The 26,424-nt window shown below is 46.7% G+C and overlaps 1 protein-coding gene across 9 annotated transcripts in view; it reads left to right on the plus strand.

Annotated features, from left to right (window-relative positions):
- Positions 1-26,424, plus strand: part of LOC119975963 (protein PRRC2A-like) — a 142,260-nt gene that overhangs the window by 66,683 nt on the left and 49,153 nt on the right. For 7 of the 9 annotated variants that reach the window (XM_038815948.1, XM_038815955.1, XM_038815953.1 and 4 more), the window contains exons 12-18: positions 2,410-2,505; positions 5,364-5,721; positions 6,529-6,701; positions 8,746-9,055; positions 10,675-10,861; positions 20,307-22,562; positions 23,236-23,450. In XM_038815948.1, the coding sequence (XP_038671876.1) occupies positions 2,410-2,505; positions 5,364-5,721; positions 6,529-6,701; positions 8,746-9,055; positions 10,675-10,861; positions 20,307-22,562; positions 23,236-23,450 (3,595 nt within the window). The remainder of the gene's footprint in view (positions 1-2,409; positions 2,506-5,363; positions 5,722-6,528; positions 6,702-8,745; positions 9,056-10,674; positions 10,862-20,306; positions 22,563-23,235; positions 23,451-26,424) is intronic. The other 2 variants (XM_038815949.1, XM_038815950.1) reach the window with 2 other exon arrangements.

Genomic DNA, 26,424 nt, shown 5'->3' on the forward strand with positions numbered 1-26,424 from the left:
TTCTGTGCCACTCTACAGTATCTGGCCTGAAAAAGTTTAAAGGAGCTTCACTGTGTATGCAAACTGAACAAAGAGTGCTGAATGAGAAGTGTAGAGGAAACTGTACTCCAATCTACACTATTTAACATGGCACTATTTGATTCTGGCACTATGCGTCTGAAATGGAGATGTTCCTTCAGCTAATAATAATATTTGGAGATGATAATTTCTAGCAATTATGGAAAAGATTTAGATAAGCAAGTCTGCCGTACATTTCTTACCCTCTAATCGCCCTTGTCTACTCTCTCTCGCCCTGTGTGTGTGTGTGTGTCTCGCCCTGTGTGTGTGTGTGTGTCTCGCCCTGTGTGTGTGTGTGTGTGTCTCGCCCTGTGTGTGTGTGTGTGTGTCTCGCCCTGTGTGTGTGTGTGTGTGTCTCGCCCTGTGTGTGTGTGTGTCTCGCCCTGTGTGTGTGTGTGTGTGTGTGTGTCTCGCCCTGTGTGTGTGTGTGTGTCTCGCCCTGTGTGTGTGTGTGTCTCGCCCTGTGTGTGTGTGTGTCTCGCCCTGTGTGTGTGTGTCTCGCCCTGTGTGTGTGTGTCTCGCCCTGTGTGTGTGTGTGTCTCGCCCTGTGTGTGTGTGTGTCTCGCCCTGTGTGTGTGTGTGTCTCGCCCTGTGTGTGTGTCTCGCCGTGTGTGTGTGTGTCTCGGCCTGTGTGTGTGTGTGTGTCTCGGCCTGTGTGTGTGTGTGTGTCTCGGCCTGTGTGTGTGTGTGTCTCGGCCTGTGTGTGTGTGTGTCTCGGCCTGTGTGTGTGTGTGTGTGTCTCGCCCTGTGTGTGTGTGTGTGTGTGTGTGTCTCGCCCCGTGTGTGTGTGTGTGTGTGTGTGTGTCTCGCCCCGTGTGTGTGTGTGTCTCGCCCCGTGTGTGTGTGTGTGTGTGTGTCTCGCCCCGTGTGTGTGTGTGTGTGTCTCGCCCCGTGTGTGTGTGTGTGTGTCTCGCCCCGTGTGTGTGTGTGTGTGTCTCGCCCCGTGTGTGTGTTTGTGTGTGTCTCGCCCCGTGTGTGTGTGTGTGTGTGTCTCGCCCCGTGTGTGTGTGTGTGTGTCTCGCCCCGTGTGTGTGTGTGTGTGTCTCGCCCCGTGTGTGTGTGTGTGTGTGTGTCTCGCCCCGTGTGTGTGTGTGTGTGTGTGTCTCGCCCCGTGTGTGTGTGTGTGTGTGTGTGTGTGTGTGTGTGTGTGTGTCTCGCCCCGTGTGTGTGTGTGTGTGTGTGTGTGTCTCGCCCCGTGTGTGTGTGTGTGTGTGTCTCGCCCCGTGTGTGTGTGTGTGTGTGTCTCGCCCCGTGTGTGTGTGTGTGTGTGTGTGTGTGTCTCGCCCCGTGTGTGTGTGTGTGTGTGTGTGTGTGTGTGTGTGTGTGTCTCGCCCCGTGTGTGTGTGTGTGTGTGTGTGTGTGTCTCGCCCCGTGTGTGTGTGTGTGTGTGTGTGTGTCTCGCCCCGTGTGTGTGTGTGTGTGTGTGTCTCGCCCCGTGTGTGTGTGTGTGTGTCTCGCCCCGTGTGTGTGTGTGTGTGTCTCGCCCCGTGTGTGTGTCTCGCCCCGTGTGTGTGTGTGTGTGTGTGTGTGTCTCGCCCCGTGTGTGTGTGTGTCTCGCCCCATGTGTGTGTGTCTCTCGCCCCGTGTGTGTGTGTGTGTGTGTGTGTGTGTGTGTGTGTGTCTCGCCCCGTCTGTCTGTCTGTCTCGCCCCGTGTGTCTGTCTGTCTGTCTCGCCCCGTGTGTGTGTCTGTCTGTCTGTCTCGCCCCGTGTGTGTGTCTGTCTGTCTGTCTCGCCCCGTGTGTGTGTGTGTGTGTGTCTGTCTGTCTCGCCCCGTGTGTGTGTGTGTCTGTCTCGCCCCGTGTGTGTGTGTCTGTCTGTCTGTCTCGCCCCGTGTGTGTGTGTGTGTGTGTCTGTCTGTCTGTCTCGCCCCGTGTGTGTGTGTCTGTCTGTCTGTCTCGCCCCGTGTGTGTGTGTGTGTGTGTCTGTCTGTCTCGCCCCGTGTGTGTGTGTCTGTCTGTCTGTCTCGCCCCGTGTGTGTGTGTGTGTCTGTCTGTCTCGCCCCGTGTGTGTGTGTTGCCCCGACTGTCTGTCTCGCCCCGTGTGTGTGTGTGTGTGTTGCCCCGACTGTCTGTCTCGCCCCGTGTGTGTGTCTCTGTCTCGCCCCGTGTGTGTGTCTCTGTCTCGCCCCATGTGTGTGTCTCTGTCTCGCCCCGTGTGTGTGTCTCTGTCTCGCCCCGTGTGTGTGTCTCTGTCTCGCCCCGTGTGTGTGTCTCTGTCTCGCCCCGTGTGTGTGTCTCTGTCTCGCCCCGTGTGTGTGTCTGTCTGTCTCGCCTCCTTCCCCTCCGCCAACCAATGCCTTTTAAGGGCTTGAAAATCCTGACAGTTTAAACTCAGTAACTATGTCTTTTTAGGGTCGAAGAACAGGCTTGTGCTCACCTCACGAGCATCATGTTGCTCAAGGGCCGTACAGCATCTACAGGCAGGCCGTTTCCCACAGCATGCACCAGGTTTGTAGGGTTAGCAATAGGTTATGGCAGATGACTGACTATTTGAAACTTGCAACAGAAAGCGCCTTGACTTTCAAATTAAAACTAGCTTCACACCTTCATCTACTTTGAGATGTGAGCTGAGGGTCCATGGTCCAAAGTCATGATTCGACAGGATATCTTTGAGGTTGTAACCTCTTGTAAGGGTACTCTGACCCGTGACTCTTGAGTCAGCTTTGTTCGATAACACACAACTGTGTCTTGGAGAGGCTTATTTTTGAAGACAATGAGAAAGTATGTCCTGTAAGCCTGTCCACAGCTGCAAAGCAATGGGAAAGTGTACCACCGGGTAATATTTGAATCATCGTAATACATCTTAAATGAATATTTTCATCTTTCTCCTCTATCTCTCCCTTGTTTACCTTTTTCTTTTTCCCCCCAATCACCTTGTCCTTCATTTTTCCTTTTAATCGTTTTTGTATGTTTAGACATGCACAGTACAACATTTTCCTCCACCCATGAGCAGAGTGGAGTAACATCTTCACGGGATAAGGGCAGCATGGTAGCATTGTGGATAGCACAATTGCTTCACAGCTCCAGGCTCCCAGGTTCGATTCCCGGCTTGGGTCACTGTGCGGAGTCTGCACATCCTCCCCGTGTGTGCGTGGGTTTCCTCCGGGTACTCCGGTTTCCTCCCACAGTCCAAAGATGTGCAGGTTAGGTGGATTGGCCATGATAAATTGCCCTTCGTGTTGGGTGGAGTTACTGGGTTATGGGCATAGGGTGGAGGTGTTGACCTTGGGTAGGGTGCTCTTTCCAGGAGCCGATGCAGACTCGATGGGCCGAATGGCCTCCTCTTGCACTGTAAATTCTATGAATTCTACCTATGACCTACTCTGGATGTTGCTCTGCAGCACTGGTTCTAACTTCCAGTTTTCGGTCTGCCCAGTATTGTGTGGGCGTTAACTGGTGCAGCTTCCCCTCCATTCTGATGTCTGCCTCATACCAGAAGGTTCACTCTCTTTGCTGGCCAGCATTTTCTGTTTTTATTTAAATATACCGTGACTGTTTTCTGTGGTCTTGCAACTAAAGATGTAGCTTCAGTGCTTTCTGCAGTTCCCCTCTGTTGATAGAATAAACTAAACACTCCACTGTATTAAGATTGTCTAAATCTTCCAGTGCCTCCCGATCTTTATCCCACAGTCCTTCTTCAAAAGGACTGGCAAAATCATCATGAGCCTTGTCTGGGCGGGAAAATCCCCGCGGGTGAAGAAGGTGATGCTGGAGAGGAGCCGCAGCGAGTGAGGGCTGGCATTGCCGAGTCTGATCAACTACTACTGGGTGGCTAACCTAGCCATGATAAGGAAGTGGATGGTGGGTACGGGGTCTATCTGGGAGCGGGTGGAGGCGGTTTCGTGCAGGGGCACCAGTTTGGCAGCCCTGGTCACGGCTCCCCTACCGCTGTCGCCGGCCAGGTACTCCACCAGCCCGGTAGTGGGGGCGGCCCTGCGGATATGGGGGCAGTGGAGGAGGCATGTAGGGGAGATGGGTGCGTCTGTCTGGGCTCCAATATGTGATAACCATCGATTTGCCCCCGCGAACATGGATGGGGGGTTTCGAACATGGCGAAGGGCGGGGGTGAGGCGGGTGGGCGATATGTTCCTGGAGAGGAGCTTTGCGAGTTTGAGGGGCTTGGAGGAGAAATTTGGTCTGGTAAGGGGAAATGATTTCACTTACAGATGCGGGACTTTGTCGCAGACAGGTCCCATCCTTCCCACGCCTCCCGCCAATAGGGACCCAAGACAGAATAGTCTCTAGAGGAGGAGGAGGAGAGGGTAGAGTCTCCGATATTTATAGGTGCTCATGAAGGGGGAAGAGTCCCAGACGGAGGAACTGAAACTCAAATGGGGGGAGGAGCTTAGCGGGGAGATGGAGGATGGGCTGTGGGCAGAAGCCCTGAGTAGGGTAAACTCAACCGCAACATTTGCCAGGCTCGGCCTGATTCAATTTAAGGTCGTTCACCGGGCCCACATGACGGTAGCTCGGATGAGCAAATTCTTTGGGGTAGAGGATAAGTGCGCTAGATGCGGGGGAGGACCAGCAAACCATGTTCACATGTTTTGGGCATGTCCTAAGCTTAGGGGGTACTGGGAGGGATTTGCGGGGATCATGTCTCGGGTGCTTAAAAACAAGGGTGGTGATGAGTCCACGGGTGGCAATTTTTGGGGTTTCGGAAGACTCGGGAGTCGAGGGCGAGAAAGAGGCCGATGTTCTGGCCTTTGCTTCCCTGATAGCCCGGCGACGAATACTGCTGGCATGGAGGGACTCAAACCCCCCGAAGACCGAGCTATGGCTTTCGGACATGTCAAGTTTTCTGGGTATGGAAAAAATTAAGTTCGCCTTGAGGGGATCTGTACCGGGGTTCGCCCGAAGGTGGCATTCATCGACTTCTTCGCGGGAGAGTGAACGTCGGGGGGGGGGGGGAGGAGAGAGAGAGGAGTAGAGTAGGAGGGATAAATAGGCAGGTAGTGTCTATGGGAGAGGAGCGGGTTTGTGCAGTATGGTTCGATTGAAGTATTGATTTTACATTGATGTTTGCAAATTTTTGCCTTTTTTGTTGTTATCTGTAACTGTTTACAATGCCAAAAAATACCTCAATAAAATTGTTTGATAAAAAAAAAAGATTGCCTAAATCATCCACTTTAAGCCTGGTGCTTTACTAAGCACCGTCTGTGTGCAGGATACTGTGTACTCGGCTCTGCTTGCTGAATATTTGAGCCTGCAGTCAGGCTGTGTAGGGCAGCCTTTGATCTGGCTGGCGCTTGTAGACATCCCTGAAATGGTTAATTCTGATAGGTCCATTTCTTTCCCACTGACAGGCTGCTGTTCCCCAGGACAAAGCCAACCCCGCTCTGGCTAATCAAAAGGCTCCAGTGGGCGAAGACGAAGACGAGGCCTGGCGTCAGCGGCGGAAGCAATCTTCCACCGAGATCTCTGCTGCTGTTGAGCGGGCGCGGAAGCGGCGCGAGGAGGAGGAGCGCCGCATGCAGGAGGAGCGACGGGCTGCATGTGCAGAGAAGCTGAAGCGCCTCGATGAGAAGTTTGGAGCCTCCGAGAAACGCCAAAAATCTGAGCAGGAGAAGGAAGAAGCATCAGAGGAGAAGGAGAATGAAGAGCCCGTGGGCTCCAATAAACGGCAGAGAACGGCGAGCAGCAGCAGCTTTGAAATGGCACAGGGTACCTAAATTTTTTATATTTTGAAAATCTTTTTGGGAATGCTGGCATTCTATTTGTCGTTCATCTCTGAGCCCCACATGCTGTTCTCCAACTGGTTACCCAAAAGACTCTGCATCCTTTGATTGGTGCAAGTTACTGATGGCCTCCATTTTCGCCCTTCCTTCTCCAAGGCTGTGCCTGCACCTGATGGACTGTGGATTGAGGAATGAGATGCACAATGGAGACAAAGACGTGTTTTTCACAGTTTTGCCAAAATATGCCTTTAACAGCAAGCTTGGCTGCTCTCCACCAATGTGCTTATTCCCTGCTGCCCTGTTGGACTAGAAGTACCTTGAGAGCAAGAGCACTCGGGCCTTGAACTGGTCGATATTTGCTGGGAATTTGTCTGCCAGGGGCAGCACGGTAGCACAGTGGTTAGCTTAGTTGCTTCAGGTTCCCAGGTTCGATTCCCGGCTTGGATCTGTGCAGAATCTGCACGTTCTCCCTGTGTCTGTGTGGGTTTCCTCCGGATGTTCCCACAGTCCACCTTTGTGCAGGTTACGTGGATTGATTGGCCATGATAAATTGCCCTTGGTGTCCAAATAAAAGTCAGGTGGGGTTGCTGGTTATGGGGATGGGGCGGAGATGTGAGCTTAAGTAGGGTGTCCTTTCCAAGGGCCGGTGCAGACTCAATGGGCCAAATGGCCTCCTTCTGCACTGTAAGTTCTATGATTTCATACAACTGTCCACTTCTGTACATTCTGGAAGGACCAGAGCGAAATAACTTTGTTCAGTAGCTATTTATTTATCTTCCCTTTTGCATTCCAGCTGAGCCCCCGCCTCCCATTGAAAAGGAAACCATTGAAGTGAAGGAAGAGGCAGGGGTGGTGAAAGCTGAGTCAAAGGTAGAAGCAGTGGTACCAGGGAGGCAACCTCAACCTTCCCAGGGCTACTCCAAGTACCAGAAGTCATTGCCACCCAGGTTTCAAAGACAGCAGCAGGTAAGCTTCCTAGGAGCTAGTCACTTCCATTGAAGTTAAGGCAGTATGTGATGAGTCACAGGATGCAGAATGGTTGCCTTTAATGAAACAGCTTACATGAAGAACCAAGTAAACTCTGAATGTTTTTAATGTCAACTAATCAATGGTCTGTGCGCACTGCCCATGCACGTTAATGAAGAATATGTGGCTGCATATCGTGAAATTTCTAATCCCAGCCAGAATGAAGATTATCCTGCTGTAAGTGACTGCTATTGAGTTGTGCCGTACAATTTGTATGGAGCTATTGACAGTTCACGATAAAGGGAACTGGATTTGGATTTTGTTTATTGTCACGTGTACAGTACCAAGGTACAGTGAAAAGTATTTTCGCTAATGTGCGCTATAGATTTCTATTGTTTTAGTGGGGTTCCATTTTCTGTAAATTGAAGAAGATCTTGTAAATAGACTCTGACCTGTGCTATGAAATACTGCCTCCAACTCCAGGGTTTATATTGGCAGTGGACACTATGGGGTTTTAAATATACATCGTGGCGACTCAATTGGGCAGGAGTTCACTCATGGAATCATGCATAGAAAATAGAAGCAGGAGTAGGCCATTTGGCCTTCGAGCCTGCATTATGATCATGGCTGATCAACAAATTTCAATATCCTGATCCTTTTCACCCCAAGAGCTGTATCTAATTCCTTCCTGAAATCCTGCAACTACTACTTTTGTGGGAGTGAATTCCACAGATTTGCCATTCCGGGTGAAGACATTTTTTCTCACCTGAGTCCTAAAAAAATGTTTATCCCGTATCATCAAACTATGACCCCTAGTTCTGGACTCTCTCACCATCAGGAATGTTGTTTCTCAATCTATCCAGTCTAATCCTGTTAGAATTTTATAAGCTTCTATGAACCCCCCTCTCACTCTTCTAAACTCCAATGAATATAATCCTAACCGACTTAGTTTCTCCTCAATGACAGTCCCGCCATCCCAGGAATAGGCCTGGTTAAACCTACGCTGCACACCCTCCCAGAGCAAGAACATCCTTCCTCAGTGAATGGCAGTAAAACATCCCTGTCCCTATATTCAAATCCTCTCGCTGTGAAGGCCAACATACCATTTGCCTTCTTTACTGCCTGCTGTGCCTACGTGCTTACTTTCAGCGACTAATGCATGAGGGCAGCCAGGTCTTGCTGAGTGTCCACCTCTCTCAATTTGCACCCATTCAAATAATAATCAACTTTGTATCATCTGCAAATTTTGAGATACTGCATTTAGTTCCCTTGTCCAAATCACTAATATATAATGTGAACAGTTGGGGTGCTAGCACAGATCCCTGCCGTACCACACTAGTCACTGCGTGCCAATTGGAAAAATACTTCATATATTTGTTATGCAGCTGCCTTATGAGCTGAAGTCAGCAACTACATTTGATAGTTGATGTAGAAAGGAAAATGTAAGGAAAGTAATTTGGGGGCATACTGGCGAATTTTCAACCAGCCTTGATTTAAGAACATAAGAACTAGGAGCAGGAGTAGGCCATCTGGCCCCTCGAGCCTGCTCCGCCATTCAATGAGATCATGGATGATCTTTTGTGGACTCAGCTCCACTTTCCGCTCCGAACACCATAACAATCCCTTTATTCTTCAAAAAACTGTCTATCTTTATCTTAAAAACATTTAATGAAGGAGCCTCAACTGCTTCACTGGGCAAGGAATTCCATAGATTCACAATCCTTTGGGTGAAGAAGTTCCTCCTAAACCAACTTGTCAACTGGAGACCTCGACTCAAATTTTTAAGTACAATGATCAAGTGGGAGTAATGAGGCTCAACTGTGATGCCTCCTGCAGTCAAAAACCTGTCAACTCCCACTGCAAATTGTTGGATGAAGCAAAATATTGTCTGCTGTACGAAATGACAGGCCATAAAACGATGTTCCTCTAGCCACTTATTTTAATATAAGTTGGGGGTGGAAAAATACCAAGCTTTTGTGTCTCCAACTGTGTCACCGCGGTACACAGCATTATTTGTAGCTTGTGTTTTATCTTTAAAATTCAGGAACAGCTTCTTAAACAGCAACAGCAGTGGCAGCAGCAGCAACAGCATCAGCACCAGCAACAGCATCAGTCTTCCCAACAGGCCCCTCCACAGCAACCCCAGCCGCAGCCTCTTGCCATGGCACCATCAGCGCCCATGCATCCGCAGCAGCAGAAGCCCATGTACCCAGGTTCCATTGGCCGCCCACCACCACCTCCTATGCCACCAATGGGCTATGACCCACGTTGGATGATGATGCCTCCATACATGGATCCTCGCATGCTACAAGGCCGACCTATGGACTACTTTCCGCCGGGCGTTCACCCTTCGGGTAAGCAGGCAACTCTCGAGAGTAGGGGGAAAAATTCCTTTGTTCTCAGAATTTTTTGTTTCCAAAATGTTAACGTGAGATAGCAGGTTGAGAAAATTGCAGATTTTGCCTTCCAACAGTGAACCAATGCAAATTGTTTACTCTTATTGGCATTGCATTTGTGTCAAAGCAGTTTGTGCTGGAAGTCATTCTGCAGGGCAGTGATGGCTGCTGGCTATTCCAAATCCAATTAATGTCTAGTTTCCCAAAGATGCCAACATAGCTTCATATTTCTAGTTGCAACTTTTCTCTATGTCCTTGGGGTAAGGGGGTGGCAGTCCATTTTAATCACGTGCAACCTTTCTTTTGTCCCATCGTGGCCCCCAGTAGTTGGCACATTAGCTGGCAACACTGCTTTGTCTTAAAAGCAAAATATGTTCTGCGGCCTTTCGCACAGGTCCTGAGTGCTTACTCGGGACTGCAAAAGTAGTCTCTGGGCAGAATGTGAAACACATTCACACTAAAACCCTGGCATTTCATAAGAAAGAACAGAAAATTTACAGAACAGAAGGGGAGGCCATTCACCTCATGTTTGTTCCAGCTGGAAAAGAATCACCCAATCTAATCCCACCTTCTGGATAGGCTCTTAAGAGACAAGATTGTGGACTAAGTGTTTTTTTTAATGTAATTAAGGTTTCTGCCTCCACCATCCTTTTCAGGCAAAGAGTACCAAGTACATTAAGTTTGCCTTGTTATGCTCTTTCTGTGATGGGAAATGGTTCCTCCTTATCCACTCTATCTAGGCGCCTCAATTTTATACGCTTGAATTAAACCTTCTCTTCGCCTCATGATTTCTAAAAAAAATCTTGCCTGTATCCCACATACAGATTCAGGACAGATGGTGGCGTGTTGGTAATGTCACTGGGCTCGGCGCAGAGGCCCAGGCTCATTCTCTGGCAACAAGGCAGATAGTGGGATGAAAATTCAGTTATCAAATTCTGCAAGTGGAAGCTAGTCTCTGTAATGATGATGAAACTATCTTCAATTGCCATAAAACCCCATCTGATTCATTGTCCTTACCAGGTCCTGACCTACACATGACTCCAGGCCCACAGCAATGTGTTTGACTCTGAACTGTGCTCTGAAATAGCCCAACAAGCCAGTCCATAGTAATTATCACAACATTAGAAACTGCTCTGAAGGGTGCTGAACATTCTAGAACCTTGTTTCTCATTTTGATTTCCTTTTTAATACTGTACCTGGTGTTTGTTCCATGCTCAAAGTTATCAGTAAACACCTGGCCATACTGGACCCGGATGGGAATCTGATTAGATTCCTCTTTCCGTGTACAGAGGGGAAGGATAGCAGTGCAAATTCCCAAAGGAATTTTCAGCTGGCATCAGAAGAGGAAATTGGAGGGTAAAATCGCCTGGTAGTTTTGACGTACCTGAAATACTGAAAGCAGCAACAACAGTCTTCCCAACAGGCCCCTCCACAGCAACCACCCCAGCCGCAGCACTGTTTGTTTAAAACTCCAATCTTCCACCTTTTTTAACCTTGTGAAAATGGCATGCTGCTAAAACAGACACAACTGGAGCAGGGTGGACTCCATTTAGCTTAATGCCTCTCTTTCTTTTTAGGTTTAATGGCTCGTGAGCGTTCAGACAGTGGTGGTTCTGGCTCTGAACCCTTTGACCGACACCCTACAAGGGGTACACCTCCTATTGACCCCAAGTTGGCCTGGGCCGGTGATGTGTTCCCAACGGCAGAGATGCGACCTTTGGCTTCGCCAATAAGACCACATGAAGATGATGACAAAGGCTTGAGGTTTGTTGAAGTGCACTTCTGATACGGACAGTACAACATGGCAGTGGGTCAATGTGCCGCATGTGAAATAGAGAAAATCTGAAAGTCCCTGGCATGTACTGTGGGGAGCTCTGAACTGGGAAGTCAGCAATGCCAGGACCATAACAGAATCATCAACAGTCCCCATTACCGTTCACTTCACCATTGGTGTCTGTGTCGTCAGCTGCCTGAACCATAAGCTCTGGAATTCTGACAGTTAGCCTTGCTGCACCTTGATGTCATTCTCCTCTTCTAAAACGCTACTTAATTCTTTGACCAAATCTTTGGTTGCCTGCCCTAATATTTCCTTATGTGGCTCAGTGCCAATGTTTTTTTGATAATCGTTCCTTTAGGGTCACTTATACTATGTTGAAGACAGTATATAAATGCAAGTTGTCATAGTAGATACCAACTTGTGTGGTCAAGGATTTCAGAATGTACTTTTGAGGCACTGGAGGGTGTCTCATACTTACGAACAGCACACCATTAAAAACTCCAGGGTGGTGGCTGATGTATCTTGAAGGTTGTCTTTTATTGAGAAAAACTGCCCACATTCCTTATCCATTTTGATTATATTTAAAGCCAGTTCACTTCAGAACTGCTTCAGAGCACCAGAATGCGATTGTGTGTTTCTGTTGGCTATAGGTGATGTGATTTGCTATTTCAAATTGGCAGCTATAAAATACATCCGGGCCAAAAGTGAAACATTTAGAACCACTAACCTTGTCCCTCGTGTGTTGGGCATTTCAGCCGACGCCTTTTCCATTTGGAACAAACAGGTTTGCAACATAGAGAGAAGTTATGTCTCTTGTCAGCCAAAACCCAAAACTAACCTTGCCTCCTAGAGTACTCGCGTCACACCTCCTGTATTTCCCTCTGCTTCAGATATTCATATCAAAGAATTGTTCCAGCGTGGTAGGAGACCGTTTGGCCCATCTTGCCTGCACTGGCCATCCAAATGAGCATAGTACATGTAATGGAACTTTCAAGTTATTGATTTAAACACTATTATTAACTGTACTCATTGGGTTCTACCTGGCAAGACACTGAGAAGATATATGTCAGTAACTCTTGATAAAAATAATGACGTCCCCCTATTGTAAAATTAATAGTGAAAGCCCCATTTACCGAAAGTGATCGGCAGATTTGTCAAATGCAATGGTACCACTGCAGAAATTGTTACAGCCAGATAAAGATGCAGATGAAAGCATTTAATTATGTGTAGGTTATATTGTGAGTGTAACTTGATTTAGGGGCATGCAATCTCTGCGGATTTCTGCAAACTCTGAAGCAATCTCGCCTTTCAAATGGGACTACCCGAGTGACACAACTTTTAATTTTTGACCAGATTAATTCCCTCCTGTTTACCTGTATCGAACATTGACGAGCTTTCGGTGCAATGTTGCATCTATGCTGTGCATGGGTGAACCTTCCTCTCACGACAACCAATCCATAGATTTCATGTTCAGACCATAAAAGCTGTAGGGAACCGCACTGAAGTACATGCTGCTTTGGATACAGTGATGGTACTGGAAGGCATGATTAATGTGTCAAAACTTTTTTTTTGTTTTTGAATTTACAGCAGACAAGCATGGGAAATCTGACTGGAGTAAAGTGGCAGGGTGACAGAGTTTGGTCTAATAATGTATCTCCAATCCTGGATATTCCTTAATTTTAAAAGCAAATCCTGGCTGCACCTGAAGCACTAACAAATCTAATTGTAGCAGGAAATAGCCAGTGGTGTAGTTTCAATAATAGGTTTGTCCCCACTTTGTAGCTCACAGTAAAGCCCTTGAGCAAGGAGCAAAGAATTGTGGTTGAGTTGGCAAGGAGCAAAGAATTGGGGTTGGGTTGGCAAGGAGCAAAGAATTGGGGTTGGGTTGGCAAGGAGCAAAGAATTGAGGTTGGGTTGGCAAGGAGCAAAGAATTGGGGTTGAGTTGGCAAGGAGCAAAGAATTGGGGTTGAGTTGGCAAGGAGCAAAGAATTGGGGTTGGGTTGGGAGGGAGGAGGTTGGTCAAAGTTCCAATAAAGGACAGTAGAAATGTCTCACCAGAAATGTCAGATTGGAGGCACTCTTTCAAATTACCACATTAAAAATCCAAAGTGGGGAGGACAATACAGAAATGTAAGGAATGTGAAATTGACGTGTTTGGAAATACCTCCAAGCCTTTCTCACAGTAAATCGCTTTCACAGTAGCAAGGACTGATATGTCGGCAAAATTCAGAAGCTGCCTCCTCTTCCCTGCAACTAAAACAACTCTGTTTTTTAAAACTATTAAAATAGTCGAGGATCTATTTAATGTTCTTACGTTCTGACTGAGGAAAATAAACTTAGGGATGAAGTGTGGATATATGCAAACAATCACCCTTAAACTCTTTTCACTTCTTCAAGTATGTCCACTATATCAGGTTGATGGCCGGAAATTCTATGTCAATGTTGAAGTAGCCAACACTTGATTTATAAAAAGGATTCCCCACTTCTTGCCACCCAAAGAGTACTTGGGTCATTGTTTCAGCATTCACGCAAACCTTGACCCATCTGGTTTGCTTTTCTCTGGTCATTGGAAACACACCACAGGGTAGATTAAAATCAACAGCATTTAAGCATTAAGTGGCGCTAGGACCTGGACGCCACAGTTGGTTTGGAACTTTGGCCTGATTTACAAGAACACTTGCAACTAAAGCGAAAAACAATTTAACTATGGATAAACTATACACAAAACAATAGATGAATAGCAGTATGGTCATGCACAAGCAATCTCTTCCAGCCCTCCAATCAGTCTGAGGTCACCTGACTCTAACATTCACTTGTATACTAATGAGTCTCCTAGTGGTCAGTCGGTGAATTACAGCACAACCATGCTATCAACACATCCTCTTTCCTTTGAATAAATTAATACATTATCATCAGTATATTTGCATGTGATATTATTAGCTTGTAACAGTAAAAAATTTTAAAACTGGTTTAACAAATTATATAGAACAGCAAGAGTAGTTTGTACAAATAGGCTAAATTCACAAATTGAGTCGATCAGGTTTTCTTCTAACTGGTTGACCTTCTCAACGTTTGACTTTGTAGATTCCATGTTCTCCATGACATTCTCTTGCTCAGGAACTGCTGAACTATCTGACACTGCATCTGATGTTGATTCGTCACCCATCGCGCTGTTTGAAAGTCTTCTCTGTTTTTCAAGAGTGCGCAACAATTTCTTCTTAAAACCAACCCTTCCTCTGTCTGTACATCGTAGGAGCGTGGTGCTGCTACTTCAAGTACAATGGCTTTTCTCAACCAATTACCCAAATCATCATCTCCTCTCATGTCATTACTACAGAGATGGTAAAGTATGTTTTGCATTTCCAGCAGTACTCTTTTTCCAAGTATGGAAGTGTGATAACTGCTGGTCATCTACCATGTGACATTGGTGGCGCTCGTAACTCAAGTGTGTGAGATATTGATTAGATTGGCTGCCCATTGCTTTCTTCAACAATTGCTTAACAATATGCACACCTTGGCTTTTCCATTGGCTTGATGGTACGATGGACTCTACGTGACATAATTGAAATCATACATGACTGCGAAGTGTTACCACTCTTTACAGCTAAAACAAGAACCATTGTCACTCACAACAACTTGAGGAATTCTGTGTCTAGCAAAAATGGACTTGGTATGCAGTATTACACAGCTTGTCATTACGCTTAACAGTAGAGCCATTTCGGAGTAGGTTGAAAAATAGTCTATGATCATTTAGTAACCTTTCCCTCGTAGGTGAAAGAGATCCATAGCGACTTTCTGCCATGATGCCGTAGGTAAATCAGATATTTGCATAGGTTCTCTTGTTTGCTTGCAACGATGCATCTGGCATGTGTCACAATAACTGACCATCCTGTCAATTTCTGGTTTATACCTGGCCAGTAAATGAGTCACAAGCTCTCCGTTTACATTTCTCAATCCTGAGTTGTCTTTTGTGTATCCTCTTTTAAGTACATCCTTGCAAAAAGATTGAAGTAATACTATAGTGAGTTCAAATCTTTTATTGTAGAACTCCATACATTGAACTCTAGGCCAGTGAGTTGATATTCCTTGAAGAGTTTGGCTCTTCCTGGATTTCGCATAGTTTCATATACGATACTGGTAGTAATGTGGAAATAAGATTGGCATGCAGATCGACATCTGCAGCAATTTTGCTACTAAAATGTTGTATCAGCGCTCTCGATAATGCATCTGCTAAGAACACATATTTGCCTGGCGTGTAGATGAGACTGAACTCAGTGTATCATCATCATCGACCTCTGAATACGCTGAGACATCTGGTTGAGATTCTTCTTGATGATAACCAAAGGAGGATGAAAGTTGACGTCGTCATGGAATTTTTCTAAGCCTACAACTAAACCCAGGCATTCTTTTTCGATTGTGCATACCTCTGCTCTGTTGTTGTCATGGATCATGCTGCATATGTGACTGGTTTCCAATCATCATGCTCGATTTGCAGAACGGCTCCTAGACCATCTTATAACGCACCTTTTGACACTTTAATCTGCTTAGATGGGTCAAAAAATGTAAGAACTGGGGCAGCGCGGTGGCGCAGTAAGTTCGCACTGCTGCCTCAGCGCCAAGGTCCCAGGTTCAATCCCGTACCAGCCTCCCCGGACAGGCGCCGGAATGTGGTGACTAGGGGCTTTTCACAGTAACTTCATTGAAGCCTACTCGTGACGATAAGCGATTTTCATTTTCAATCCCGGCCCTCGGTCACTGTCCGTGTGGAGTTTGCACATTCTCCCTGTGTCTCCATGGGTTTCGCCCCCACAACCCAAAGATGTGCAAGCTAAGTGTATTGGCCATGCTAAGTTGCTCCATAATTGGGGGGAAATGAATTGGGTGCTCTAAATTTATAAAAACAAATGTGTGAACTGACGTGGTTAGTGAAGCTTCTTCCACTCTTGCTAATGTTGCTCAGTGCAAGTGAAAGCCATTGTCTTGTGCAGAAGATCACGTAGATGTGTTGTTTTTGCTGACAGTTTTGGAATGAATTTTCCTATAAAATTGATCTTTCCCATCACTCCTAAGATGGCTTACTTGTCGTGTGGTTTTGGGCATGTTGAGCATTGCTTGGATTGTCCTTGTCAGGTTCGGTGCCATGCGATGAGAGCTTGTCACCTAGGAATGTGACCTTGGTTATTCCAAATTGGCACTTCTGCTTGTTGAGCTTCAGCCCATTTCTCCTGACGCTCATTAGAACTTTAAGCAACCTCTTATTGTGCTCTTCGATGGTTGAGCCCCAAACGATGATATCATCCTTCGATGCCTTTGATTTTGTGCTCCATGGCACGGTGAAAAATTTCTGCTGCCGAAATTATGCCAAACCACATTCTCCAAAAGCAGGACCATCCAAATGGTGTATTAAAAGTTCAGCATTTTGCAGGCAGCACGGTGGCACAGTGATTAGCACTGCTGTCTCACGGCACCGAGGTCCCAGGTTCGATCCTGGCTCTGGGTCACTGTCCGTGTAGAGTTTGCACATTCTCCCATGTTTGCTTGGGTTTCGCACCCATAACCCAAAAATGTACAGATTAGGTGGATTGGCCACGATAAATTGCCCCTTAATTGAAAAAATAATGAATCGGGTACTCTAAATATTTAATTTTTTTTGAAAGTGCAGTATTTTGTAGTTTGTTCCTCAGCAATTTTGTGATGCGTCAAGTTTATTAAAGAGTTGTGCACCAGCCACTCTTCTGTCTTCTGTAAACATGATCTAAACACAGAGTTTATTCTTTCTGAGAATGTTGTTTGGATATAATTTCCTCACGCTTAGGCACTTGGTAATGTTCTCTCTTGATATTCTCGTTAAGATCTTTAGGATCCATGCTTTTGTGAATATCAGCATTCTTTTTCTTTACACAAACCATGGAGTTTACCCAGTCAGTAGGTTGTTCTAGCTTTCGGATTACTTTTAATGTTGTCATTCTGTCTAACTCCTTTGTACGGCAATGCCGAAGATGTGTAGTTACTCTTGCCTGTATCACAGGTTTTGCATCCTCTCTGAGTTGTATCTCATTGGTGAATGGTAGTGTACCAAAACATGTGAACACATCGCTGAATTTGCTGCTGATGTTCTCAGAATCGCTCGAGTGTTGATCCAATCCTTTGTGCATGCAATATACCAACTGCACTGGGCTTAATTCTTCACAGGACTGGTCGCCTAATAATGAATCCAAACCCTCAGATACAATACAGAATGAGACAGAATAAACTGTTCTTCACCACCACACTCTGATCACAAGCACCATAATATTTAATTGGCTGAATTTTTAGATTTTGTAAATCAGTCATGCTGAGATTAAATTGGCTTTGGCACCAAGTTCAATTGGACCACTTCAAGTGGTAGCAGTCATTTGTCCCCTCATCAACCACATTTATTTTGTATGGAGTATAAGTTTGCATTTTTTTTCTTAAATACTGAGGAATTGTTTGATGTCTCAGAAAATTCTTCCTCTCTGTTATTACTCCAACAAACAATGATGTTTCATCACTGGAGACTGTCTTCCATTGTGCTGACTGATCTCGGGTTGAGCTTGGAGTAACGATTCTGAGCAAAGTGATTTTTTTCCTTTGCATCTGAACAAGACTTTCCAAGTGCTGGAAACTGCCGTAATTTGTGTCTTTGACCACATCTTTCACAGAAAAATACTTTGTCCTGATCTTTAACCTGTTTGTTGGTGTGTGAGGAATGGCAGGAACTTTCCTGCCTTTTTTTGGAAGTTTCCCAGCTTTTTGGAAAAAGAGCGGCAACCGGAGTGCTTCCCTCCAAAAAGACGCCGCCATTGCTCAGACATTTCAGAATGCTGTGTTGTTAGCTCGTGAGTCTGACAAATCTTAACGATTTGTATAAAGACAGCTCTGATTCCCTCAGCTTATTTTCATTCACACCAAACATAATCTTGTTCCAAATCATGGAAGATTCCACTGCAGGAAGATTATAGGTTTTAGCTTTAGCTTTTATGGTTTTAGCTTTTAAATTTAAATTAGTGAAATGGACTCTTCTATCTTCTGTAAACCTGATCTAAACAGTGTTCATTCTTTCTGAGAATGTTGTTTGGCAATGTGCATCAAATCTTCAAATTACTTTGTTAAAATGTTTACGTTTGCAAATCTAAACGTGTTAAACACAGCAATTGCTTCAGGCCCTACCGCTGTTAGGAGTGTTGCTACCTTGCGTGAATCTGATTGATCTCTTAAATTTACTGCAGAAAGAAACAGATTAAATTGCTATTTAAACACACACCAGTTGCTGTCCACGTTACGTTGAAATTTGAGACTCATTGGTGGCTTCAACTCCATGTTAATTCTTGTAGTCTGCAAAACATTCAAATCTCTGAGGACCTTGTGGCGGACTGATACTTTTTTTTCTCAGTTCAATACCATCTAGTCCTGGTACCATGCATTGTTCTTGTTGAATGGCCTAATTTATATTACAAGGACACGTAGCTAAAAGTATAAACCATTTATTAACACTAACTGAGGGTAAAGTACATACAAAATAGATGAATAACAGTATGATCATGCAGCCCTCCAGTCAATCTGAGGATACCTGACTCCAACATTCACTTGTACTAATGAGACTCCTAGTGGTCAGTCAGTGAATTACAATACAATCATGATATTGCCACACTTCCCTTCAGTATCTTGTTCTTAACTCCGAGAAGTCCCACAAGATATTGGTTTTCCTCAGCTTATTGTATCGTCTCGACAGCCACCTGTAGAGGTTCCATCAAATCCCACAGGATCACGTTGATGGTGAAAGCTATGGGTTTTTGGGATACGCCGCAGGTTTAGTCCAGGGTGAGCTCCTCTCGGGTTGGTGGTAAAGGTGCACTGGTGCATCAGGAAGGAGACCGAAGGGCAGCACGGTGGAACAGTGGTTAGCATTGCTGCCTACGGCGCTGAGGACCCGGGTTCAAATCCCGGCCCTGGGTCACTGTCCGTGTGGAGTTTGCACATTCTCCCCGTGTCCGCGTGGATTTCACCCCCACAACCCAAAGATATGCAGGATAGGTAGATTGCCACTCTAAATTGCCCCTTAATTGGAAAAAAATGAATTGGGTACTCTAAATTTTTTTTAAAAAGGAAGGAGACCGATGGGAAGAACTGCAACCTGGCTAGCTTATCCCTGATGCGCCACCTCTTTTCTCCATGGAGAAAATCATCACCTGGCTGGCCAATTCCTTCTTGAAGCTCACTTGAGCTCGGGTCGGCACCACATCTGGAGTTCGTTGTTGCCTGATCGCTAATTGACGAAGACCGCGGTGTCCTTGTCAATGTGGTAGCCATTAAGGAACATTTCCTGGGTGGTTGCGGGCGCGATGGTGAGCAACAAAGTTGCTGAAAAGCATGTTTGTGTAGGAAAGCCATGCCCAAAACGTGACCTCGTTGTTGCCCAATCTGGTCCCCTGGTAGTTTTCTTGTTTTGGCAATGCAACAAGAAGTTTTTACTAACCTTCCATCTCTTAATGCTGATCCTCCTTGCCCCCTCAACACCTGAGGGAGGAGTCTTCCCTTAAAGCTTACCAAATAATTATAATTTTAGACTTTTCATATATCTTTCTCGCTCTTACAGAGGAACCATCGTCCTACTTCTAATTGTTTCAAATTCACTGGGTCTGTTTGGTGAAACAGTGGATGTGATAGTTATATGTTGCAATTATGTTCTTCCTAGATTCTAATGCTAATGGTGGCAATTCAGATTTCATATTCTCTCTCACCTTGTACAGTTTAACAGATATTTTCTCTTTCCCCGTTTTCCAGTGCAGAAAGCACAAAGCTTGAGCCTAATCTTCATACTCCTTTTAAACTCTCATTTCCAGAGACATGCGTTACAAACCCAACACTGTTTCTCTTGTGTACATGAGTCCAAGTGAATCTCCAGTTCATACTTACCACTTGGATATAATTAAGCACCTAATTAATGTGCAGTTGACACCCCTAACCAGGGCTAAGTGGCTAAATGCAGCTTGGTTACTGAATGATTGAGACCAAAGTTAGTAGATCCCAGCCAAGACGACAATAGTGGGAGTAGTAAAATGAGGTGGGAGACAGTCCAGCCGGGCTGTCTGACTTTGGGAGCTGTGGGCGTGTGAACTTGCAAGGAAGCAGAGACACGGTTAGCTGCGATGTTCAGCGCACACACAAACCCCTTTCCAAATTGTAAACTGTTTAAGCTCCCATGAACAACGCAGTTAGCAGTTGTTGAGATGTCATTTTGGGAAGAGTCCGTGCTGAGGAGAGGGGCAAAAGTGAGCAAATGGGCATGTTTAACTGTATGGTGTCAATGGTTTTATTTAATGGCCCATTGCCATGTGTAATAAATGGCTTTATGCAATGTAGCAAGTGCAATAATATCTGTTGCTCATTGACTTTTTCTTTTAACACAGAAGTGAAACCCCACCAGTCCGACACCGAGACACTGGACCACCTCAGTCCTTCGTGAGCGGTCTCCACGTTTCAGAGAGTGGGCCTCGCCATGTTCCCCAGATGCAGCGATACCCACTGATAGAACGCCTAGAAGAGCAGAGACAGACCGCCTGGCAGAATTCCCTGCCAAGTGTTCAGGCGGAGCTGGAACGGGATAGACGGGTAGAGATGTCTTCACAGATTCAGCATTCACATCAGCAACGCAAGGCAGAGCAGGAGTCAATGCCCCTACGCCGGGAAACCGCTCAATTGCAGCAGGAAGACAAAAGGGTAGAACCACTCTTGATGCATGTTTCTCGAGAATCCAGCCAACTTTCCAACAGCATGAAGAAAGCAGGGTCACACATTCAAGGCCCCGAAGTCCTACAGCACAAGGAAGACCACCCTGCCAAAGAGAACAAACAGGACGAGAACAGGAAAGGAGACAAACCCAACCGTCAAGATATGCACAGACCTCAGCGGAAAGAATCAAAGACTGAAACCCGTTGGGGCCCACGACCAGGCAGTAAAAACCGTGACGATATGGGGGACAAACCTGCTCGGAGAGCCGGGCCCATCAAAAAACCAGTACTGAAGGACATGAAACGAGAAGACAGTGAGCAGGAAATTGAGAGGGGAAAGTCTGGGTCAGGAGAGAAAACGACTGCTAAGGGGAAGGACAAGCTACAGGAGCCTAAATTTGAGGTTGACTCTTCGAAGCAGGATTCTTCTGCAAGTTTGAAAATGAACCAGTCTGGTCCTTCTGTGTCGGCTTCCAATAAGCCTTCGCAAGGCCCTTCCATTTCAAACTTGCAGGATGACCGAGGTAAGATGAAGTCTTCTGGAAGGGATCAGAGGCCTGAGAAAATTAAACCGTCCAAACCACCTCCGAAGGACTTCAACAACGGCCCTCCGCCCCCCCGGCGGAATAGAGAGCGGGATCATTCGTTTGACCGCAACTATTCGGGACGGGGCCGAGGCAGAGGACGCGGTGAGTTCTTCTCACGGGGCAGGGGCTACCGAGGTGCCTACGGTGGCCGCGGAAGAGGTGGCAGGGGCCGCAGCAGAGAATTCAGAGGCTACAGGGAACCTATGTACAGAACGGAGGAGGGCGGTCCAAAAGGCTCATTCAGGCCAAGGAATCCCAGTGAGACACGCAGTGAGGGCTCGGAGTACGAAGAGATTCCCAAGCGCCGCCGCCAGAGGGGCTCTGAGACCGGCAGTGAGACTCATGAAAGTGCCAGCGATGTGGCTCACTCCGATAAGGAAGTGTCCTCCAGCTCCAAAGAGGCGCCCAAGGAGTTCAGAAATTCGGATCACGGCCGTGTGGACAAGAAGAACCGATCAGAACCCCCAAAATTTGGAGATAAAATGCCCCCCCGGCTAAATGACTCTTCGCGCGGCAGGATCTTTACTCCACGTGGCGTGCCCTCTCGGCGAGGTCGGGGAGGTATGCCCCGTGGTGGTGGTGGTGGAGGTGGCGGTGGTGGTGGTGGTGGCCGTCCTCAGCAAGGGGGCTGGGGGCCTCCATCAAAGATGTCCCCTCCCAAGAAACAACCATCCAAAGAGCCGATGAAGGCCCCAGAGAGCAGACCCCCTGACATCACCCCAGGCAAAGAAACTGAGAGGAGTCTCTCTGAGAAGCCACCGCCACCGGTTTGTGAGCCTGTTGTGCCTGAGGGCCAGCCACATCGCTCAGAGAGGCCTCTTGATAAACCACCAAGGAGGCGACGTCATGGTCGCTCCCAGCAACAGGACAAGCCTCCGCGGTTCCGCCGCCTGAAGCAAGAGCGGGAGGTGGCTGCCAGAATGAATGGAGAAAGGAGCCTCTTTCCAGCTGAAGCCTTGCCACCAAACCCACCTCCCAACCTGCAAACAGAGGAGATCAAAGAAGTTGTGCGCAATGCGGCTGGCACCAAATCCCCAGATCTGTCCAACCAGAACTCCGACCAGGCCAATGAGGAATGGGAGACTGCTTCCGAAAGCAGCGATTTCACAGAGAGGCGGGACAAGGACGGCATGTTTGTGAAAAATGCCCCCGGAGGCATGAAGTCAATGGATCCCAATGCTACTCAGAAGAAGGAATCGTCCAAGCGCAGCTTCTCCAGCCAGAGACCGGGAATGGACCGACAGAATCGGCGTTCAAATCCGGGAGATTCCAGTAATAAGAGCAACCGAAACAGTGCTGGGTCTGTCAGGAATGAGAAACGCAACTGGCCTTCTCCAAAGAATAGGAGGTGGGTGAATAGTGGTGACGGGACAGGGATAAAGCAAGCGTGGGGTTTATAAATTTGAGATTCTTTTAAAAGTGGGGGGGGGTCCATAATGTACAGTATTGCAGAGCTAAGCCATTATGCCACACCTTACATTTCTTGCTTTCATAACAAATCAGGAAGGCAAAATTGGGTACGGGCACTGTCATGGTTCCTGTTGTCTGGGATAGAGAGAAATTGAAGAAATCTACTCAAGATTCCTGCTGTTAATATCCCCATTCAGTGACTCCTGTTGAAAACTGTAAACTTCAGGAAAGAATAGAATTGCAATTCCTGACCACCTCTGACCCTTGATCCACCCACCCACCTCCCTGACACTTATTTGAAGGGGATGACAATGCAGCTGCAGGGCAATGGGATTCATTTTGGCTTTTGCTGACCTTTTGGGCTGAGTGTTTTCTTCTGTGCTGCAAGGTTGCATAATTGTATAGGCTTGCCGAATGAAGAAAGGCCTCTTCAGCACAATGCTGGAGATCGCCGATTTCCTCTGAAATCATATCTCGACTTAAGGAGTGAGGAGGATAGGAGCTCTTACTCTGGATGACCAGGTGTGAGAATTTATCAGGCTGTTTAGCATTTGGTTAGCATGTTTGGATGTGGGCATAAGGCTCAAGAGTTTGAACTGTCTTCTTGGCAGGCCAGTGGAAGAACGAACAACTACCCTCGCAGCAACTCTTCCTCAGAATGCAAGCGCGGTGTTCAGAGTGGACAGGATCATCCCCAGCGACTCTGCCGCCATCCAGAAAGCTATTGCAGAAGTCAACAGCCGACACAAGGATCGCAGGCTGGTGCCTGGCAAAATGAAGGAAAAAGGTGACATGCTGACTCAATTCGATCTGAACAATTATGCAAGTAAGTCCAGGAAAAATGTTCTGGTAACCGGGTGTGTTGAGACGATGTGTTGTGGTTTGTGTTTATTCTGAACATTACCAATTGCCCTTTGAGAAGTGGTTGGTGAGCCAAAATCTTGTAGTCCACTTGGTGCAGGTACACCCTCAGTGCTGTTAGAAAGGAAGATGAAGGATTTTGACCCAGTGACAGTGAAGGAATGGCAATAACGATCCTCCCAAGTCCAATTTGTATGTGGCTTGGAGGTGAACTTGCAAGGAGTAGTATCCATTTGCATCTGCTACCCGAGAGGCCCTATTAATGGATCCTTGCTGAGTTACTGCAGTGCACCATATAGATGGTACACTGCGGCCACTGTGCATCAGTGAAGAGGGAGTGAATGTCTAAAGTGGTAGATCAAGTGAGCTGTTTTGTCATGGATGTCCTTGAGTATTATTAGAGCTGCACTCATCCAGTCAAGTGGAGAGTATTCCGTCACACTCCTGACTTTTGATTTGTAGATGGCAAACCGGCTTTGGCGGGGGGGGTCGTGAGGTGAGTAACTCTGTACAATTCCCAGCCTCTGATCTACTATTGCAGTCACTGTATGTGGCTGTTCCAAGTTTCTGATGTCCTCCAGGATATTGATGTTGGATGCCTTTTGAACTTTAGGGGCGATGGTTAAATTATTTTTTGCTGGTTATGGTAATTGGCGAGCGCATAAAACTTTCACTTGATTGAACCGACATTGGATGATTATCCACTGATAAACTTGATAATTTATGTAAATACGCCACAGTTATTAAAATCTTCAGTGTCTGCTTAAGATGCAACAGTGTGTAGAAATTGGCTGTATAGATGAGGAAAAGTCATTAGTTTGGCTTCGGGTTCTGTGCACAAGATAGCTGATGTCAGCCAGGATGGTAGTTTTTCAAACCCCAGGGATATAAACCTGGGGCTCCTTATGTCTAATCCATAACGGGTCATTTCCTCAAATGTCCTGTTGTTTTGAGATTGATGAGGATCAGATCTGGATCAGCTGTGTTTTCCCCTTGTGCACATTTCAAGTAGCCAGTGGAATGAGGGTAGGGGGCTGACAATATTCCAGCAATAGTACTGAAAACTTGTGCTTCAGAACTAGCCGTACCCCTAGTCAAGCTGTTCCAGCTGCAACACTGGCATCTACCTGGCAACTTGGAAAATTGCCCAGGTGTGTTCTGTTCACAAAAAAGCAGGACAAATTTTACCCAGCCAATTACTGCCCCATCAGCCTACTCGGGGCCATCAGCAAAGTGATGGAAGGGGTCGTGCTGTCAAGGGGCGCTTACTCAGCAATAATCTGCTCAGTTTGCATTCAGCAAGGGCCACTCAACTCCAGACTTCATTACAGCCTTGGTCCAAACATGGTCAAAAGAGCTAAACTCCAGAGGTGAGCGCGACTGCCCTTGGAATCAAGGCAGCATTTGATAATGTGGCATCAAGAAGCCTTAGCAAAGTGGGACTCAGTGACACAAAGGGAGATGTTTGTGGTTGCTGGAGGTCAGTCATCTCAGTCTAAGGACATCACTGCAGGAGTTCCTCAGGGTAGTGTCCTCGGCCCACTCATCAGCTACTTCATTGAACTTCCTGCCAGCGTAAAATTAGCAGTGGGGATGTTCGCTGTGATAATTGCATAATGTTCACCATTCGTGATGACTTGGATACTGAAGTGAAATGTGCCCATTTTTAGAAAGAGCTGGACAACATTTCCAGTCTGGAAGTAAGAAATGCCAGATAATGACCATCTCCAAAAATGAGAGAATCTAACCATCTCACCTTGAGGTTCAGTAGAATTACTGGGGGGGAAGGAAGAGTTACCATTTACCAGAAACTGAAATACTATGGCTACCACAGCAAGTCAGAGGCTGGGAATTCTGGTATCTCCCTCCCTGACTCCCCAAAACCTTACCACCATCTACAAGGCACAAGTCCAGAGTTGATGGAATGCTCTCCACTTCCATATGTCAGTGCAACTCCAACAACACTCCCAAGTTCAACACCATCCAGGGCAAAGCAGCCTGCTTGATTGGCACCCATTCGCCACATTCAGTGTTCACTTGCTCTGCCACCTATGCACAATGTGGCTGCAGTATGCACCATCTACAAGATGCACTGCAAAAACTCACCAAGGCTCTTGTGGCAGCACCTTCCAAACTCCATCTCTATCGCCTGGAGGGGCAAGGGCAGTAGACACATGGGAACACAACCAGCATGGTAGCACAAGTGGATAGCACTGGCTTCACAGCGCCAGGGTCCCAAGTTCAATTCCCCCCTGGGACACTGTCTGTGCGGAGTCTGCACGTTCTCTCCGTGTCTGCATGGGTTTCCTCTGGGTGCTCTGGTTTCCTCCCACAGTCCAAAGACGTGCAGGTCAGGTGGATTGGCCCTAATAAATTGCCCTTAGTGACCAAAAAGGTTAGATGGGGTTATTGGGTTATGGGGATGGGATGAAAGTGAGGGCTTAAGTGGGTCGGTGCAGACTCGATGGGCCGAATGGCCTCCTGCTGCACTGTATGTTCTATGTTATATGTTCACCTGCAAATTCACACACCATCCTGAATTGGAAATATATTGCTCTTCCTTCATTGTCACTCGATTTGAAATCCTGGAACGCCTTCCTTACCAGCACTGTGGGTGTATCTTCAGCACATGGACTGCAGCGATCCAAGAAGGCAGCTCACCATCTTCTCGAGGGTAATTAGGAATGGGGAACAAATACTAGCCGAGCCAATGACGTCCACATCCGTGAAAGAATAAAAAAGCCTCATGATTAGCGTTCAATGGATATCTAACCGAGCACAAGGCATCTGCTGTTCTTGCATTGGTATCACCTCTCGTTAAGAACTGTGCTGGAGTAGGAAGATGAGGAAGACGAGGAGGACCATGCCCTGGTTATCAGGTTGAACCTGAATTAAATTCAGCTTTATATTTCTAATATCACATTGAAGCATTTCACTTG

This window comes from Scyliorhinus canicula, chromosome 13 (genome assembly GCF_902713615.1).
Source record: "Scyliorhinus canicula chromosome 13, sScyCan1.1, whole genome shotgun sequence".
In the NCBI taxonomy this organism is placed as follows: Eukaryota; Metazoa; Chordata; class Chondrichthyes; order Carcharhiniformes; family Scyliorhinidae; genus Scyliorhinus; species Scyliorhinus canicula.